General features: G+C 42.0%; 3 protein-coding genes, 1 long non-coding RNA gene and 1 other non-coding gene across 8 annotated transcripts in view; 4 read left to right on the top strand and 1 right to left on the bottom strand.

Moving 5' to 3' along the window:
* Positions 1-127: 127 nt before the first annotated feature.
* plaa (phospholipase A2-activating protein) lies at positions 128-5,166 on the top strand. The gene is made up of 14 exons (XM_037112462.1): positions 128-427; positions 830-1,023; positions 1,116-1,216; positions 1,427-1,547; positions 1,833-2,003; positions 2,147-2,282; positions 2,397-2,566; positions 2,707-2,858; positions 2,941-3,160; positions 3,300-3,365; positions 3,448-3,519; positions 3,656-3,763; positions 4,196-4,366; positions 4,478-5,166. Exons 1-14 carry the CDS (start codon positions 279-281, stop codon positions 5,044-5,046), a joined length of 2,400 nt encoding a protein of 799 aa, XP_036968357.1. The 5' UTR covers positions 128-278; the 3' UTR covers positions 5,047-5,166.
* A 682-nt stretch (positions 5,167-5,848) lies between these two features.
* haus6 (HAUS augmin-like complex, subunit 6) lies at positions 5,849-12,755 on the top strand. 2 transcript variants are annotated; one of them, XM_037112461.1, is made up of 16 exons: positions 5,849-6,318; positions 6,474-6,569; positions 6,657-6,735; positions 7,321-7,453; positions 7,629-7,773; positions 8,282-8,344; positions 8,420-8,477; positions 8,682-8,855; positions 9,194-9,390; positions 9,626-9,755; positions 9,938-10,040; positions 10,140-10,203; positions 10,899-11,040; positions 11,170-11,268; positions 11,429-11,564; positions 11,798-12,755. In XM_037112461.1, the coding sequence occupies exons 1-16, from the start codon at positions 6,176-6,178 to the stop codon at positions 12,517-12,519; spliced, it is 2,484 nt and encodes an 827-aa protein (XP_036968356.1). In that variant the 5' UTR covers positions 5,849-6,175; the 3' UTR covers positions 12,520-12,755. The 2 variants fall into 2 exon arrangements, with proteins under 2 accessions (XP_036968356.1, XP_036968355.1); XM_037112460.1 differs by having other exon boundaries at positions 10,125-10,203.
* On the bottom strand, positions 6,901-8,136 carry LOC119027343. Its single transcript, XR_005077354.1, has 3 exons — positions 7,940-8,136; positions 7,563-7,747; positions 6,901-7,425 (listed from the first exon to the last, which is right to left on the bottom strand). It is a non-coding gene; the product is annotated as an uncharacterized LOC119027343 (long non-coding RNA).
* LOC119027918 lies at positions 10,274-10,404 on the top strand. Its single transcript, XR_005077530.1, has one exon.
* Positions 12,756-14,702: 1,947 nt separating the features above from the next.
* dennd4c (DENN/MADD domain containing 4C) overlaps positions 14,703-17,683 on the top strand; it is a 32,541-nt gene continuing 29,560 nt past the window's right edge. For all 3 annotated transcript variants that reach the window (XM_037111345.1, XM_037111344.1, XM_037111343.1), the window contains exon 1: positions 14,703-15,061. The gene's annotated coding sequence lies outside the window, so the exon portion shown is untranslated. The remainder of the gene's footprint in view (positions 15,062-17,683) is intronic.

Raw genomic sequence — 17,683 nt, 5'->3', positions numbered from 1 at the left:
ATCTGCTGCCGCCTTCCGGTCAAACATGATCAATACAAGAGGAGGCAGTCTGTTTCTGCCACTCCTGTTATTTTTTTAAAAATATACTTGTGAATACATTTTATCAATGACAGTGATTTAAACTTACCACCACACATATTGAATTAAATTAAATTATATTAATTCGAATGGTGAGATCAGTGACGTAATTCAACTTCCGCTAGCTGCCGGAGTTTGTTGACAGCGGCGCCGCTTAGCACAACTCCACTGTGGTAGTTTCATTGTGTTATCGGGGAAAAATGGCATCGTCTAACTCATACAAACTCAGGTGCTCCATCCCGGGCCACGAAATGGATGTTAGGGGAGTCGTATCGGCTGTTTTTCCAGAGGGAGCCTTCGTGTCTGTGTCCAGAGACCGAACCGGAAGAGTCTGGGTACCAAACTCAAGGTAGCTAGCATTAGCCTGATACTGACTCAGTAATTATGATGGCTGACTGCTGTTAACTTCAGTTTATAAGTGGCCGTGTTGTCAGGAAATGTGCCCTGACCAGCGAAATTAGAAAAGGGACCCAACAACCCAAAGTGAAGTAATTTATTTGTAATGAACTCGTGTTAACGTTGGTCGCTAACTTGGCTAGCTCTGCTAACGAGTACTCAAATTAGCTTTGTCATTCATTCAGTACACACACAGCGCGGATGTTGAAATACTTGTTAAAGTTCAACAACCTTAGAATGCTGATGTGTCAGCGATTTAAATTTACTGACCCACAGCCACACTTTTGTCAGCCACTTGTTCCCACACAAGAAACTGTACGCTAACATGCCTTTGCTCTCTCTCTCCTCCTGACAGCCCAGACAAAGGCTTCACAGAGATGCACTGTATGTCCGGACACTCAAACTTTGTATCCTGTGTATGCATCATAGCACCCAGTGAAACATATCCTAGAGGACTCATTGCCACAGGTGGAAATGATAATAACATTTGTGTTTTCACGTTGGACCAACCACAGCCCCTGTTCACCCTCAAGGGACACAAAAATACAGGTGAGGTGTGCCTCAGGGTTTTACATTCAAATAAGCATCTGACTTGCTCTGCTGTTATTAAGAAGCATCTCTTAATTGCTTAATCTCCACAGTTTGCACTCTGTCTTCTGGCAAGTTTGGGACACTCTTGAGTGGCTCCTGGGACACCACAGCCAAAGTGTGGCTCAATGAGAAGTGCATGATGACCTTGGAGGTATAATAACGCTTCTGTGATGGTTCATGTTACTCTGATCTTCTCGTACGAGGGTTTTCCTTAATATGCGGTTAGTCAAAAGTTTGCTTTCTGTGCCAGTGACTGCTGTAGACATTTGTACTTATATAGAGATTACATCTTTGCAACTGGAACAAGTATACATATGATCTGGCAGTGTGATAGAGCCAAATCTCTGCTTGTTTGCAACAGGGACACACTGCAGCAGTGTGGGCAGTGGTAATCTTACCTGAACAAGGCCTTATGCTGTCTGGATCAGCGGATAAGACCATCAGGCTTTGGAAAGCGGGCCGATGTGAGAAGACGTTTGTAGGTGAGAGCTGGCAGAGACACAGTATAAGTGAAAAAAATATGTTTTTGTTTCAAACTGATTACAGTTAACAGTTCACCTTCGATTCTGTTAAATGTTAGAACTGATTTTATTAAGTAATGAAAACACTTCAATAATCAACAGTTATGTCATATAAAAACATTTAAGATTGTAAATGGTGTCCTTTTTTTGGTGATAAGTGAAAACTATCTTGTCTAATCACATAATAACAAATAGTTGTAATAATTAACACTTTTTGACCACTATCTTTCATCTTTTCTTTTTTAGGTCATGAGGACTGTGTAAGGGGGCTAGCAGTGATCAGCAATGCTGAGTTCTTCTCATGCAGCAATGACGCGAGTATCAGAAGATGGCTGGTGGCCACAGGCGAATGTGCACAAGTCTATTACAGCCACACCAACTACATTTACAGCATGGCTGTCTTCCCTAATAGCGAAGGTATGTTCTTTTACATTAATAATTAAAGGCCTGTGAAAGAGCAGAAATGGGTGACTTGTTATTTGTACATGACTACATTTGTTTTTCTGCTGTAATATGGTGACTGGCTCGCCCTGAACTCATACAGATGCTTTCCTTCTTAGATTTCATAAGCACAGGAGAGGACAGGAGTTTGAGGATATGGAGGCAGGGAGAGTGCACTCAGACCATCCGGCTGCCGGCCCAGTCTGTCTGGTGCTGCTGTATTCTACCTAATGGTGATATAGCCGTTGGAGCAAGGTAACAGAACTGCATTTTACATGCTAATGTGTGGTCTGATCATAAATTTCCTTGATAATTTCACACTAGTAAGTATTTTTCTGGCTAACCCAGATAATCCTCCTCTGCCCACAGTGATGGCATTATCCGTGTGTTTACGGAGGCTGAGGACCGCATGGCGAGTGTAGAGGACCTGCAGGCCTTTGAGGATGAACTCTCCAAAGCCACCATAGACCCCAAGTTAGGTGACCTTGGAGATATCAAAATGGAGGACCTTCCTGGAAGGGAACACCTTAATGAGCCTGGTAAGAAAATCGACTGACTTTGATTTTATCTTATGTATGATAGCGGTATCTGATGTTTCTTTGCACAAGTTGGTCTGATTATGAAAAAATGCAGATGCTTTTTTCGCATCAAGATTGTTTTGTATTCCTGGTTCCTTCAGGGAATCGTGATGGACAGACACGGCTGATTAAAGATGGACAGAAGGTGGAGGCATATCAGTGGAGTGTCAGTGATGGCCGCTGGATGAAAATCGGAGATGTGGTCGGAGGCTCGAACCAGCAGACCTCCAAGAGCGTGATGTATGAGGGAAAGGTGAGATGATTTGCTTTAATGACAATTCAAGCTATGCACACCGAATGAGAACAGTCCTTGATGACTTCCCATCTCCCCTCAGGAATACGACTACGTCTTCACCATCGATGTGAACGAGGGAGGGCCTTCCATGAAGCTGCCTTACAATGTGTCAGAGGACCCCTGGCTGACGGCACATAACTTTTTGCAGAAGAATGACCTCAGCCCCATGTTCCTCGACCAGGTTGCCAATTTTATAATAGAGAACACTAAAGGACATGTGGTGGGACCGGCCCAACCCGCTGGAGGTGACCCATTCACTGGTGAGGCCAAAAGAAACATATCCATGTCTTGGCTCATACACTTTAAATTTGTTTTATTTTCATCACAGTGTCTAAAGGTTGTTAATTGTATATATTTGTTTATATTTTCTTAACAGTGTCTTGTCTCTTTATATGGCAGGAGGAGCTAGGTACATCCCCGGGGGTGCTGATGATAAGCCGGGCTTTGGAGCTGATCCCTTTACAGGTACAGTATGTTTACTTACAGATGTTAACAATCTGAACATCACCAGAGATTTTCTTTACACGTTTGATTTTCCTCCCCACAGGCTCCGGTCGCTACATCCCAGGGTCGGGTCCAAACCCGAGTGGTCCTGTAGGCGTGGCAGACCCCTTCACAGGTGAGTCACTTATGATTCATTTATGGCAGCTGTTCAGTGGCAGACACATGTACTTTAGATGATACAAGGCAATTTTGTTTTGAACCCTTGCATTGAGAGTGACACAAATTGATTTATACCCGTCTCTGCTGTGCAGGAGGAGGCGCCTACTCCTCGGCAGCCCTCAGACAGACAGCTACCAACATCTACTTCCCCAAGACTGACGGTGTTACCTTTGAGCAAGCCAACAGCATACAGATCATTTGTGAGTATTTCAAGTTTTGGTTTGATGTCTACATGAAGTCTTGCTGATCAGGTTATCATCACTCTCAACTATGTTAAAGATTCTGAATTGGTCAAATCAGAAAGAGCTTAATTTTCCTAGTAGTAAATCTCAGCCTGACATGCACGTAGATTTTGAAGAAGCCATACATAGAACATCTTTTTAGTAATCATTCCAATGAATTTAAGTCTCAATAAATTATATCTAAATGTTTTTTAATTAAATGTTGCTTATTTTGTCCTGAATATTTCACGTTATAGAAAAATGCACAAGATTTTATACCAAATCAGGGGTTTTACAAGTAAATATTGTTATTCTTGTCATAAGGATATATAACAAAAATTCCATCTCCCCTGGTTCATTCCCAAATTTCCTTGCTGTGTCGAAGTCAATCATTTCTTCTGTCCTCACCAGCCAAGCTGAAGGAGCTGAATGGAGGTGCCCCTCAGGAGCACAAGCTTTCTGAAGACAATCTGGAAAGCCTGGAGATGCTGCTGGTTGCTGTCTGTGAGCCTGTCTCCTCGAAGCCTCCCCCCACCATCCAACAGATCAACCTGCTCTGGAAGGCCACTCACTGGCCCGAAGGTACGACAACAGCACCCTGACCCAGTTTATGATGTTTGTAACGAATATGAAAATGATTTCCCTCGTTCATTGCTGTTCACTAACTAAACTCTCCTTCCCCCTGGGCTCTAGACATCGTGTTTCCAGTCTTGGACATTATGAGGTTGGCAGTGCGCCACCCGCTGGTTAACGAGAGCCTCTGTGGAGAGGCAGAGGGAGTCCAGCTGTGCAACCACTTGCTGAGTCTGATGAGGCCCGAGGGGCGCCCTGCCAACCAGATGCTGGCGCTGCGGACTCTGTGTAACTGCTTCAGCGGCAGGCACGGCCGAGCCCTCCTCATGGCCCAGCGTGAAACGGTGCTATCACATGCAGCCGACCTTGCCACTGTCTGCAATAAGAACATCCACATTGCCCTGGCCACTCTGGTGCTTAACTACGCTGGCTGCCTCCACAGCCAACCTGATCTGGAGGCCAAGGCCCAGTGCCTGTCTGTGGCCAGCAGAGCTCTGGAGACGGTTCAAGACAAGGAGGCTGTGTTTAGGTTGCTGGTGTCCTTGGGAACCACTGTGGCTTCAGACCAGACAGCCAGAGACCTGGCTCGCTCCCTGGGTGTCAACTCTCAGATTTCCAAGTACTCGTCAGTGTCTGATCCATCTAAGGTGGCCGAGTGTTGCCAGCTGGTTTTAAAAGAACTTCAGTGATGTGAATGATTAGAAAAAATAGATGACTTTTTTCTTACTATTACTCTGTTCTGCTTAATCAGTTGTGGTGGACTCTAATTGTATGTTCTGCAATAAAAAAGGACAATTGAAATCTCTGCATAAGTTTAGTGTTTGTTTTTATTATTGCAACACATTTCAGGGGCCCCGTGAATGATTTGCTGTTTGGGTAAATGTAAGTTGAATGCATGTAAAAGTGGCTTATAAATGTGTATGAAATAATAATACTCTGTGTAAAGTCAAATCTGTTTCACCTTCAACATGTTTTATTTTACCCACTTTGTGGAGTTGACTGCTACTGTTACCTGACCACTTGTTTACAGAATATTAAAACAGGCCTGAAGCCTCAACACTTCTTTGGATATTGTAAAACCAGTTTGCCTTGTCCATAATTGAATAAAATGAGGCACACTTGTACGCATGGTTGGGTGTAACGAGGTTCTCACAGAAACTCATGCTGGTTATATCTAACTTAATTATAGTACATAAAAAAGTCTCCATATATAGCTAGTAATTATTAAACGTTATTTTTTAAATTTAGTATAATAAAAATGACCAGTTATACCATGTCAGTGTAGTAGGAGCAGAGAGCAAAATAGTAATAAGTAAATAAAAAGTAATAAGTAAAAACAGGTAATGGCAGAATAAGAAAATCATTAATAAAGAAATCGTTGGTGACAGACTTTTGTTGACATATTAAAGATGAAATATTTTTAGTTTTAAAAGCGTTTGGACGATGTGACCCATTCGCTCACCGGAAGTAATTTAAACAACTTCCGGGTTAATATAAAAATTGGCGGTCTGCGTTGTTGCTGCTGCGTTTCCGTTGCCTTCACTGAAATTAGGGAACGTTAGTTTGACAAATATGAAGTCAAAGGTTACCTAACTGGAGTCCGCTCTTATCGTGCTTGTCTTTGTTCATCGGTAGCGCGTTCTAATTTCATAATTGTGTTAAATGCATGCTGACAAACTCAAAACAAGTTTGGAGGCTAACTTAGCTAACGGTAAACTTTGTGACTAGCTAGCAGCTAAAGCTAACCGGCTAGCTGTTTGATATTAAGCCAGGCTGGCATTTTGAGCACCGGACAATCGCACGCTACTTCGTGGAATAATGGCGAACCCGGTATTATGGCAGAAAAAGAATGGGAAATATCTGTGGTTTGCTCTCATCGGGCTTGGATTTCAACCAGACGTCGTTACATCTTCGATCGCCGGCAAAACCAACATTAATGTTAAATACCTGAACCTGGGACCGTGAGTCTGCTTGTGTTGTCATAACGTTAACATATTTTTGACATGTTGTCACGTTAGTATTGATCACAGCCTTTACCAGATACGTCTGATATATCCATTACAAGATCATTAAAGCTTTGTTCTAACTACGTTGCATGTAATTCTGATGTCACCAGGAATATGTTCGACAAACCAAACAAAGATGCCTGCTACCTTGTAACCCATTTCCTGTTGGAAAAGCTCAACCCGACAAGATTCAATGAAGCATACAGGTAAATTTGGACACGATCAACTATTGCCAGCCATGTATAAGAAGGAAAATGTATTGTAAGGAAAATGTCCGTCTTGTTTTGGATTAGGAACTGTTGGCCTATTTTGAACCACAAAGCAGATGCTGAGTTCCGCAAAGTTACCTGCTCTTGGCTGCGAGAAATAATGGTAAGAATTCAAGTTTATTCAAGTACATTTATCCTATCCTATTTTCTTTAGGGCTGGACTGATGAATTGACCATTATCCTATCATCGATATATCTGTATGGGTATATATGGTTTTTCTGAAATATGCACATTATAAAGCAGAAAAAAGATGCACTGGAAAATGTATTATCATTGAATTCCCTGTGCGGTTTATTGTTTCAGTGCACCAATATCATTTAGGACAATAAAGTGTAATGTTAAACCGTAAAATGTCCTGCCTCACTAACAAATGTTTGCCTTAAGTGTGTGGTAACAACATTGAAGAATAGTTAAAGAAATAGGGGCGTACTCCCTAATAGATTTCTTGACATCAGCCCTACAAATCAAGCATTGGTCATCTCTAATTTTTCTTCATTCCTTCTGGCTTTCCTGTTATCCATGTCTGCTGCCCAGTGTCCTCACCTCCTGTTGCGGTCACTTTGCATGTCATTCCACTCTCTCCTAACACATCAACTGTCTAAACTGTAAGAAAACATTATTGTATTCCACTGGTGCAGTTCAGTCCCTCGCACTCATAATTTAATGACTGTTTCTAATTGTGTATAGGATGAAACTGCTAACGCAGGATCCAAAGTGGTGGCATCGTTGTTCCTCTCACCCGGAGGCCCCAAGTTCATCAGCTTGATGCTACAGTTGGCCAATCATGTCATGCTGCAGGAAATGAAGACATTCAAAACAGGTATGTCTCTTAGAAAACCTTTTATTCCCCAATATCCCTAGCTTGTGTTCACAATCTGATTTTAATGCAAAACTATAGAAGAACAAAGAGATGTCCCAACATTGCTTACTTAAATCTCATGTCATGGAGTTGGCACACAAGACTGTTGTATAATGTTCAGTATTTTCTTTCTCAGATGGCACCTGGGTTCCTGAGGCTGCAGCGATGCCCGCTTCCTCCCTCGACATGGCAGAGAAGAGACTCAACCTGATCACCTCCAGGTTTTTGAGAACTGCAGTGGATCAGGATCGGTTTCTCCACGAGTACCAGAGACGAGCTCAGTGAGTCTTTGATAGTTCATCTTATCAGCTAGATGTTATTATATATTTAAATAGTGCTACAGTACACCTTGTTAAAACACCACAATGAAAAAAGTTTCAGATCATGTGTGATAAATACAAATTAAAATATAACATTTACAAATGTGCTCATGTTTTGGTCTTTTACCTTGCTGGATATATTATATCATTCTTTTCAGAGGTATCTTGTCAGTGCATTTGATTTTGCATGTTTCATTGCTCCACCTGTTTTTATATGAACTAATTAGTAACCCTCTGGTTAACGAGCTCAGGTGGTAGCTGCTGAAGGTGCAATCAGTGTCCATTCTTCAGTCATGTTGAGTTGGTGAAGCAAGACAGGAACAGGTGAAACAGTTTATGTTAGCGAGGGCCCAGTCAGTTGTCCCACTAAAGGAGGCCATACCAGAGAGCCAAGCCTGTACATTTCCTGCCATCACATGCTGAAATGTTTGAGCTTTTGTTAATTCTTCTTCTTCTTCTTCTTTTAAAGGCTCCTGGTGAAGTCTATGAAGGACATCAAAGCTGAGGGTGCCAAGTATGATGACTTACTCAAGTATGTATGATTTTCTTTTCTCAGTACTTCCAGCGTATATGTTGATAGTTGCTTAAAAGGATTATCTGCTTCCAGGCGTAACAGTGGTGCTTCTACACAGGAGGGAGCTTCTCCAGCTGAGAAAATCAAAAGGGTATGTAATGTTCTATTTGTTAAACTTCCTACAAAACAAAAGACATGGTTTGTATTCCCCAAGTGTTAAGACCTAAAAGTGCTGATGGCAATTGCTCTGCTTTTCTTAATCCCTTTATACTGTGGCCAGTTTTCCAGAAGTATGAAAGAAGCTTTAGTAATTCTGAAATTTGAAACAAATTTGCTCTTTACTGGTTGTCTCAAGGTACGCTCTTTATGGTCGGCAATTGATGACATGCTGGCAACTACCAAAGAGGAGCAGCATTCAATGGCAAGTGTTCTGAAGGGGGATGTAGACCAATACGTCCTGGACGGGACGGATCAAACCCTCAAAATTCCCCGCTGTCTGCTGGAGCGAGTTGAACAGCTCCCACATCAGGTGAGGGTGAAGATGAGTCAGATTATTCTGTTAGCAGAGGTCCGTTAATTCTTAAACACTGCACATTCGGTTCTTGTTTCATTCTTAAGTTGATAGATTCACCTTTATCTCATGTTATGCATTGTCAGTGATTTGTCTTAGAGGACAGCCCCCCCCCCCCATATCAAATTTTAAATTGTTATAAATTCACTACAGTTTTGCCTTAATTTTGAATGGTCATAATTACAAGCTATATACAGAGATGGAGAAAGCTGTAATGGCACTGCAGACATGGACATAGATCAGTGCGCCAAACTATTTGAGTCAAAGCATTGTTTATGATTGTGGATGTTTTCCAGTTGAGTTCAGGGAATGTTTATGAGGCCGGCCAGCTGAACGCCCTGTGTGTGTTGGAGCTGATGAACCATGCACTACAGCTCCTGAGGGAGGAGCGTTGTCGAGTTGCTCACGCTCCCAAACCCCAGCTCAGTCCTAAGCACCTGCAGGAGAAATGTCAGCAGATGGCCCGCACACTGCAGAACCTCCACCTCATCAGGTACATATTGACATACTGGTTTGATATTAATTGCAATTTTTTTCTTTTTTTTTTTTTTTTCTTTTTTGTATTTAGACTTAATTGTGAATCCTAAATTGTGCAGCTTAATTAGGGCTTAGCTGAGGTGGATATCGATGTCAATAAACCTTTAACTGGTTGTTCAGAAGCTGTGATGGATAATGGAATATTTAAAATCATGGGCAATAAACCAACTACTCATTTATTTTTCCACCAGGCAGAAGATTTCCAAGGAAGGAATTCCTGAGGTTAGGAGTGCCATTAGAAAATTGGAGGCTGAGTGGGACCAGAAGTGGATGGATACACTGAAAGAAACACCACTCGTCTCTTTCCTTAATGAAGATCCTGTGAGTTGTCCTTGGGAGGTTTGAACTTGTTGACCCTTCCTGTCAGAATCGCAGTATAGTCATATCTGTAGTGCCAAAAGCTCTGTGTGCATTTTAAAAGGTTAGCAAGAGTTTTTCTATGCAGCTTAAGAGGTATTTCACTGTAGTTGCATGTCTTAATCCACTATAACTTTTTAATTTAGGCTCTTGGCTTCCTCTCACCAATGGCTCCTCTGTCTTTTGAACCGGCTGCGGATGCTACTTACAGAAGTAGTGTCTTCTCCCAGTACCCTGCAACACTGCTTGGTGAGCAAAATATCATACCATGTACTCATTTGATTTGTCACATAATTTCCATTGGTCTATCTAATCATGCTTACCATTTTTCAGAGGAGAAGCTTTCAGAGGAAAAGCTTGAAGAGAGTAAATCAAAGGAAGACATCCAGCTGAGGAGTTCTATCCTGCAGAGGTACATTACTCCATCTTTGAACAGCTTATGTTCAGTTTAAGTTTGGCTTGAGTGGATGTTTGGCTTGTGATGGGAGGCAGATACCTGGGCAGTCCTGAGCAGTGCTCTGTCCGTCACTAGTCCTCCCTACATCATCCGTGCTCTCTGATGACCGCGGCGAATTGAGAGAAATCGCCACGGACAGATACGGAGCAGACACTCTGTATTTCTGCATGATTTTTAAATGATGATGCACAAAGAAACTAAAATAGTTTGTGGAGCAGATGAAACTCTAGCTGCACAATTAGGTGAAAATATGCAGTACTGTATTGTCTGAGTTGCCAAGCTGCAACAATCTGCTGATCCTCGATGATGAACAAGTGGTTATGAAGAGCAAGGATATTGACGAGCTGCTCATCCCCTCACTAAAGACTGAGGCAAAGCAATCACAAATGACCACAGGTCATTTCTGTCATATCCAGCAGACGAGCAGCAGTGATTCTGTCATGGAAGACAGGAAGAGGGCACCAGATTGTCTTCTGTCTACTCACATGGTTTCTGGTTTGGCCAGAGACTGGCTAATGGAGTCAGTGAAAGCCACAGATAAGGTCTTCCCACTGGACCTAGACACTGTGAGGAAAATGCACTGTACTCTGGGCAGATGCCATGAAAATGTGTTTATGAATAACATGTCAATCTTGTCTTTCTTTAAACAGCTCTTGTCCTGTAACAGCTGAGAAGACTGAAAGTCCTTCTGTAACCACTGAGGCATTGTCCAAAGCAAACACCTCTCTTGACTGGCTCTTTGACACACCTCCATCTCCGCCTTTTAAGGCTCCATCAGCACCACCACCTCAGGCCAGTATTATATTTCAGCTGACCTTTTTGAGTTAAAATTCAGTAGTTTTTTTTGTTTGTTTTTTTTACTCTTTCTGAAGTTGTGCATCTGATAAACCGTGTTTAACAAATTTGTACTTTTCTTTTTAGGCCAGCATGAGGAAGCCGGTCCGTGTTCATACAAAGGCAACTCCTGTGAGGACCAAGACTCAGATATTAGACATGGAATGTGATAACCTTGCTGATCAGGTATATTGATTATTCTCAATCCAATGGATGTGCAAAAATGCAATGCAGGAGTACAGGGATTATGAATGTGTTTGTCTTATGTAATTGAGAAAAGGGGAAAGATGTTATGAGACAAAAATAAGTGAAGGATTTTATCCTTGCTAAAGTGAGTATGTGTTAGTTTGCAGATGCTGTTACTACAGCCAGTCCTACAGAAGGCAGGGTCAAAGGTCGTGACCTGGAGGGCCTCCTCAACACTCTTCATGGAGATCCATTCTCCACGAGAAAGCAGCTGCCACGCACACCTGAGAGCTTAAGTAAGTCGTGAGCTGTCACATCTGCCCCTTCAGACTAAAATCTTGGTGAATTCTGTCAGAATGCATGAAGGGTGTAACTGTATGTATAACCGGATAATGGTTTAAGAATGATGAATATGGCCTCGCATATGAAGAGTTGCTATAGTGATTAGGAGAGTGGGCATTTCATCACCAGTGTTTCAGTTGGTAAAATTTTAAAGCATCTTCTACTTTCTTTTTTTTTTTTCCTCAAGTTATGGATGTGAAGAGCTCCTGGCGTAAGGCACTTGAGGAGGACAAAGCTGAGAAAATGGGGCGGTCATTCACAAGTAACGACAGTGTCACAGGGCGGCTCACTCCCCTCTATGAGCCTGACAAAGTGTTGCTGAGCCACGATGCTCCCTCCACAAGTGTCTCCGGAAGTATCTACCCCACTGTCACAAGCCACAGCAAACATCCTGTCTGCCATCAGGGGATCTCACACAAATCCTCGCTGCTCTGGGACACCTTCAACACCGAGGCCCTCGACAGTTTCAGTGGCACAGGCAGCAGCGCGGTTCATTTCAGTCTCGAGCAAGAAACTCTTCCAGAGTTGCCCAGCTGTGACAGTCTGCTGAGCCTCGATGATGAAGCGCTGGATGTGAAGAGCGAGGATGATGACGAGCTGCTCATCCCTTCACTAAAGATGGAGGAAAAGCAATCGCAGCAAACCACGGATTATCATCTTGGTCAGCTCCGGCAGACCATCAATAATGAATCCATCATGGACGACAGGAAGAGGACACCAGAGGGTCTTCTGTCTGATCACATGGTTTCTGGCTTGGACAGAGACTGGCTAATGGAGTCAGTGGAAGCCACAGATAAGGTCTTCTCACTAGACCTAGACACACTGGAGACAGCCTCACCTCCAAAGAAGCAGGAGTTCAGCCTCCCAAAACTGATCACATTCTCTCCAATAGACGACATGAAGTGTTAACTACATATTAAAAACCACTTGTCAGCCTCAACGGTCTTAAACTGTTTGGCCTGATTTTATACTCAATTAACAAACTTGTAAATAGCTGTGAAATAACCCTACTTCTGTCCCACTTTAATATTAGTTTTCTGTGCATAAGTATGTTTTAATTTAAAATAAGACATGAGCTGCTTGAATAATATGGTTCATTTCCTTGTGTATAAATAAAGATTGCTAACTTCAGACTGTCTTGAGGATGGAACTCGTGTGTGTGTGTGTGTGTGTGTGTGTGTGTGTTTTTGTGTTTTGTGTTTTTTTTGTAGGTCATTGTATTAAATGTTGGGTAGCAGATTAGATGCAGTATTGGCTTTGTTTCTAACTGCACAGTGTCTTTACAGGATGTTAAAATTAATTTAGATATATGAGATGAACCAAGGTCAGTCAGGCTGATGGGAATATGTCTTAAAAAAAAACATTCGGAAATAAAAACAATGCATAACATTCTTTATTCTCTTTGTAGTCAACATATATCTGGATGGGTTGTCCAGTAATGAACATAGTTAATTATGGCAGTGCCTCAGAACCTTTCATGTTGTCTTTTGTGACTTTTCATGACAGCAACAAATATCGAAATATCAAAGTTTTCTCATGCACCTGTTGCTTTGTTTTTTTTGTTGTTGTATTGGTGTAACGTCTCCCTTTCAAAGATGGGGGGCGTCAGGAACCACAACACAGCAAAGGGGAAAAAAGTCATGGCAGCAGTAAAAACTCAAATGCCGGAAGTCGAAACAATTTTACCTTCACAATAAAACATTTTCGATCAGGGGCCTTTAGAGTCTCTAAATTCCATTTATTGTACCATGAAAAAGACTTAGATGAAACTATTAATCTAATGACAGGACTTTATGGATTACCAGAGAGGACATCTACATTTAAAAGATGTATACACTGCAACACTTAGGTCATTATTTGTGCATTGTGCATAAAATGTGCTATTGTATAGGCCATAGTAAGTATTCAGTGCAGTAAAACATCTGTGCTGGCTGTAGGTAGAATTTTTGCTCATAAGAGTCATACTGAAACTACTAAATACTGTATAATATATCAATATATATGTTTATCATGTATTAAAATGTATACTATATGAAAAACAGCAGTTTTACATATATTTAAAGGGATAATACATAATACTTATTAGTTGAAAATATTTAAAAAAAAAAAAAAAAACTAACTAGAATTATCAACAGAATGTGAAGAAACAAGAGCTCTGACGTTATGATGTCTATGTAGCACAGTATGTTTAGGAGATATCTGCTGAAGTTAGCATGCTAACCAGCTAGCCTGTCCCCGAAGCTCCTGTGCTAGTGGTGTGTGCACCAAGTTCACAATCTGAAATGCTAACTGTATGGCTAAATGAGCTAACTAGATAATGAATACACTACTTGTGAATGAATTAATGCACTTTGGACATGTGAAAACAAAACAATAACTTCAATTAGTTTGACAAATAAGCATAATTAAATGAAAAGCATGTCACAAAGTAAATCCCATTAACAAGCACTGACATGCCTAAAATGGAATAGAAATAAGTAAACACTTATTTAATCATAATCAGTTTACTTCCATTCCTGAACCTGTACCTTTGTATGCTGCCATCTAACTATACACAATTCAGTATACCTTATGTACAATTAATAAACCACATATTAAATATACATTTGTTCACATATACACCTATACATATATACAAATGTGCTGAACACACAAGAAATGTTTTTACAGTCACACCATCTATCTGAACAGGTATTTGATTTACAACTTCCAAACAACATGATTTTTGTTTTGCTTACATTCAATGACAATCTATTTCTGTCAAACCACCTTTTTTGCGGCAAATCCTCTCAGGTGCAAAAACACTGTGTCATTTGCATCTTTTAATAATGTTGATGTTTTATGTACATCATTAATGAATACAATATTAATGAGTATTATTAACATACGGTAATAATTGTGTTATGCTGTATTACTATTGCTAATAATATTATTAATAATAAAACACTTAGTTATTTTACATTTACTATTTGAGTCTTACATGAATATGTAACTTTAATCTGAAAATTGCAACGTTCGTTTATTCGCCAAGGAGAGGTCTTACTTTGAAAGGGCGCGCCGGAAGATGCTAGCCGACCGTTGGCTAGCTTGTAAGCGCTCGCGCCTGGCTGGCCGTGTCGGTTGCAGCGGGGGACGGTAGCCGCTCCTCTTCTCTGGGCGGTTCCATCTGAAAAGAGACGTTTAGAGGAAAAGGCTCAGCAGCTAAACTATCCGCGCAGACACAAACATGGCGCCTGCCTCCGCCGACAACTTCAGATGAAAGTGTGGCGAAGAAGTGGCCGGCAAAGTTTCACAGGAGTGTTTTGCTAAGTGGCTTTTATTCTCCGCGCGCCGTCCCGGTTTGACCCGTTTCCACTAGCAAACGTAGAAACAGGGAATATATCGAGCGGAGGGAAAAAACAGCAAGTTGCCTTCATGTCAACATTGTCCCTCGCTGCAGTGTAAACAGCTGGTAAGTGCTCATATTTTTTGAATACGAAAGGGTAGCTGCGGGTGAGAAGAAGAAGTTTATCTCTGGAATTAAAAATAGTAGTTTTGCTGTGTGTAAGTAAGGTCACCCCGCTGAAAATACGTGTTCCTGGTATTAGGCTGCTGCGGTCTACACTTTCCATCGTGTGTTATCCAACCGCGGAAAGAGACGCAGCCACGTCTCACTGCACAGGCCAATAACAGCAGGACATTTCTTTTGTTAAACCCGGGCTGAGGTGTATTTCCTGCACGAAAGTTGACCTAGTTATGGGTCGGATGCAACAGTTGGAATATAACACCCCCCGAGCCTCCCCCTCCGTCCTCCACCACCTCCTCCTCCTCCAGCACTGTCCTCCCCGGCCCTCCTTGACGCCAGACTCTCCTGGAGCCTGCCTAACCTTGCAGGTGTTTGCCCTTAGCCTCACTCTCATCTGAATTTCCTACTTGAAATCACAGACCTACATTTAAAAAAAGGGAGTTTTGCAGTTCAAGAATCTTCCCAAGATAAGGAACTGCTTACCTGACTTCCTTTTAGACATGTGCCTTGCTTTCATCCATGGCTGTGTGAACCTAACCTCAGGGCATAGAGCTGTGTAAGATGCCACTGTTGGCTTTCTGTGTTAGGTGCCATTGAATGCAACGCCAAGGTGCTCGCATATCTATGCCTCAGCACTTGATGGTCTGCCAGCGAGCAGTGAGTCTGTCCAACCCTTAAGGGCAGCAGTGCAGTCCCAGCTCCAGCTTCCCATCACCGTTTTGGTGATTCATGTCATTCATGTGATGTTCCTGTTATGACAGCCGTGGCACAAGTCCCAGCAGAGCCAAGGATAGCACTTCCTCATGTGTTGTTTGATTAATATTTTAATTTAGGTACTTTTTTCACCTGGGATGGCAGCAGGAAAGTCTGATTATGACAGAAAATATGAGATTTGTGGAGGGAGTGAATTGTGGAAATAGCTCTTGCAGAGTTGCATCAGAGCTGAGCCACTGACACGTGGAAACACTGAAGAAAAATCTCTGTCTTGACCTTGGCTTGGCCTGACAGCGGCTGGAAAAGGGGAGTTGCCTCCTACTAACTGCCACGGGCAGCAGGTATAAGTAGGTCATGGCTGCACTCTGGCTTTGTGTACATTGAACTTGCACTTTGTCACCACTGCTGGTCGTCCAAAGGCTCTGTCAGGTGACCAAGGAAAGGAAGTAGATTGGCTGAGGGAGCAGCTACAGACTGTGGAAGGACTTGCTGGTTGCCTAGGAAAAAGTCAAATTGGGTTTTGATGAGTGTGAGCAAAGCCAGTAGCTCATTCTGTCGAACAGTGAGAGGAGTGTTTCCCAAGGAAAACTTTGTCTTTGACCGACATTTCAACTCCTTTCAAAGTATTCAGCTCCTCTGAATCTTCAACTCTTCGTAGCACTTAACTTCAATCTGTGCTTTCAGGTTATAGTTCTTCATTTTCTGAACAACAAAAAACTTTTTTTCAGCCCTTGTAACACCCACATTTTCCACTGTTCCTACTCAGAACATCCTAACTGCTTTCAGTGCTTGCACTTCAGCCAACACTTCAACTGACGTTCAGGCTTTCATTTCTTTCAGGACTTTTGCTCTAACGGACACTCTGTCAATTCATCACCTACACTTTAAGTGTTGCGTCAGCTGCTGTCAGTGCATACAAATGACCCTTTGACTGACGTTAGCATATTGAAGTATTGCATTAAGAAAGGAAGATGGAAACAGAAAAACATCCTCAATTTTGCAAAAAGTTTATACGCTCGATTCCCTTCTTTAAAAATGTGCAAATGTACTAATGGGAGATGGAAAGAGCGAGAGCTTATGTCACCTAGTTAGTCGATGGCGGATGGAGTTGTTCCCGTGGTAGGACTGGAAAAAATAAAAGTAGCCTATGAAAATGCTTAATTGGGTTGCTTAAAATACCTGGGCAGCCCGTTGAAGTAAGCTGTATGTGTGGGAAACACTGGATCGGTTATTTCTGCATGGCGAGAGGAAGAAATGTTTCCTGCGTCCTCTTCTCTGTTTATTACAGACATGCGTTACATAGCCTATCCCACTAACTTCAGACGAAACGTCACCCTGTGTAGGCTGTTGATTTGCTTCAAACTGGTAGATAGAAACGCTTCGACTTCTTCACCCGACGCCTCCAAGTCATTTCATCACCTACACGTTCCCTCTGATACTAACACTCACCCTTAAAATGGGCACTTCATCTTCATTCAATGCTTCCACTTCTGATTGCTCTTCACACTTCAACTCACATTTGAGTTGACATTATCTTTCTATCAAGTCTTTTTCTATTTAGTAATTAATAGCTTACTTGTGCCAAGGACATCTTCCTACTTAAAGAACTCTGGGATGATTATCAGCAGCATAATACCATCCCCAAAGCTAGTAGGCAGACATTGTCTGGCTCAAGGACGCTTCAGCAACCCCAATCATCTTTCTCACCATTGCTGTTACTATTAAAAATGTTCCTTGTAACATTGTGCTGCAACATAATAAGTCAGACATAACTGTAGAATTTAAACTGAAACTACTTACAATGCACAATCTTTGGCTTGCTAGGCAAGTGTTCACCTGAAACACCTCAGTGCG

This window comes from Acanthopagrus latus, chromosome 10 (genome assembly GCF_904848185.1).
Source record: "Acanthopagrus latus isolate v.2019 chromosome 10, fAcaLat1.1, whole genome shotgun sequence".
NCBI lineage: Eukaryota > Metazoa > Chordata > Actinopteri > Spariformes > Sparidae > Acanthopagrus > Acanthopagrus latus.
This window is presented reverse-complemented; position numbering and strand designations above follow the sequence as displayed.

What these genes read in the sequence shown, in the direction of transcription:
- haus6 (XM_037112460.1), top strand. Translation starts at nt 6,176, where the DNA reads ATGGCGAACCCGGTATTATGGCAGAAAAAGAATGGGAAATATCTGTGG. An exon ending in AAATACCTGAACCTGGGACC is followed by an intron (nt 6,319 to 6,473) that starts GTGAGTCTGCTT and finishes TGATGTCACCAG; the next exon opens with GAATATGTTCGACAAACCAA. An exon ending in AGATTCAATGAAGCATACAG is followed by an intron (nt 6,570 to 6,656) that starts GTAAATTTGGAC and finishes GTTTTGGATTAG; the next exon opens with GAACTGTTGGCCTATTTTGA.
- plaa (XM_037112462.1), top strand. Translation starts at nt 279, where the DNA reads ATGGCATCGTCTAACTCATACAAACTCAGGTGCTCCATCCCGGGCCAC. An exon ending in CAAGGGACACAAAAATACAG is followed by an intron (nt 1,024 to 1,115) that starts GTGAGGTGTGCC and finishes TAATCTCCACAG; the next exon opens with TTTGCACTCTGTCTTCTGGC. An exon ending in GGCCACTCACTGGCCCGAAG is followed by an intron (nt 4,367 to 4,477) that starts GTACGACAACAG and finishes CCTGGGCTCTAG; the next exon opens with ACATCGTGTTTCCAGTCTTG.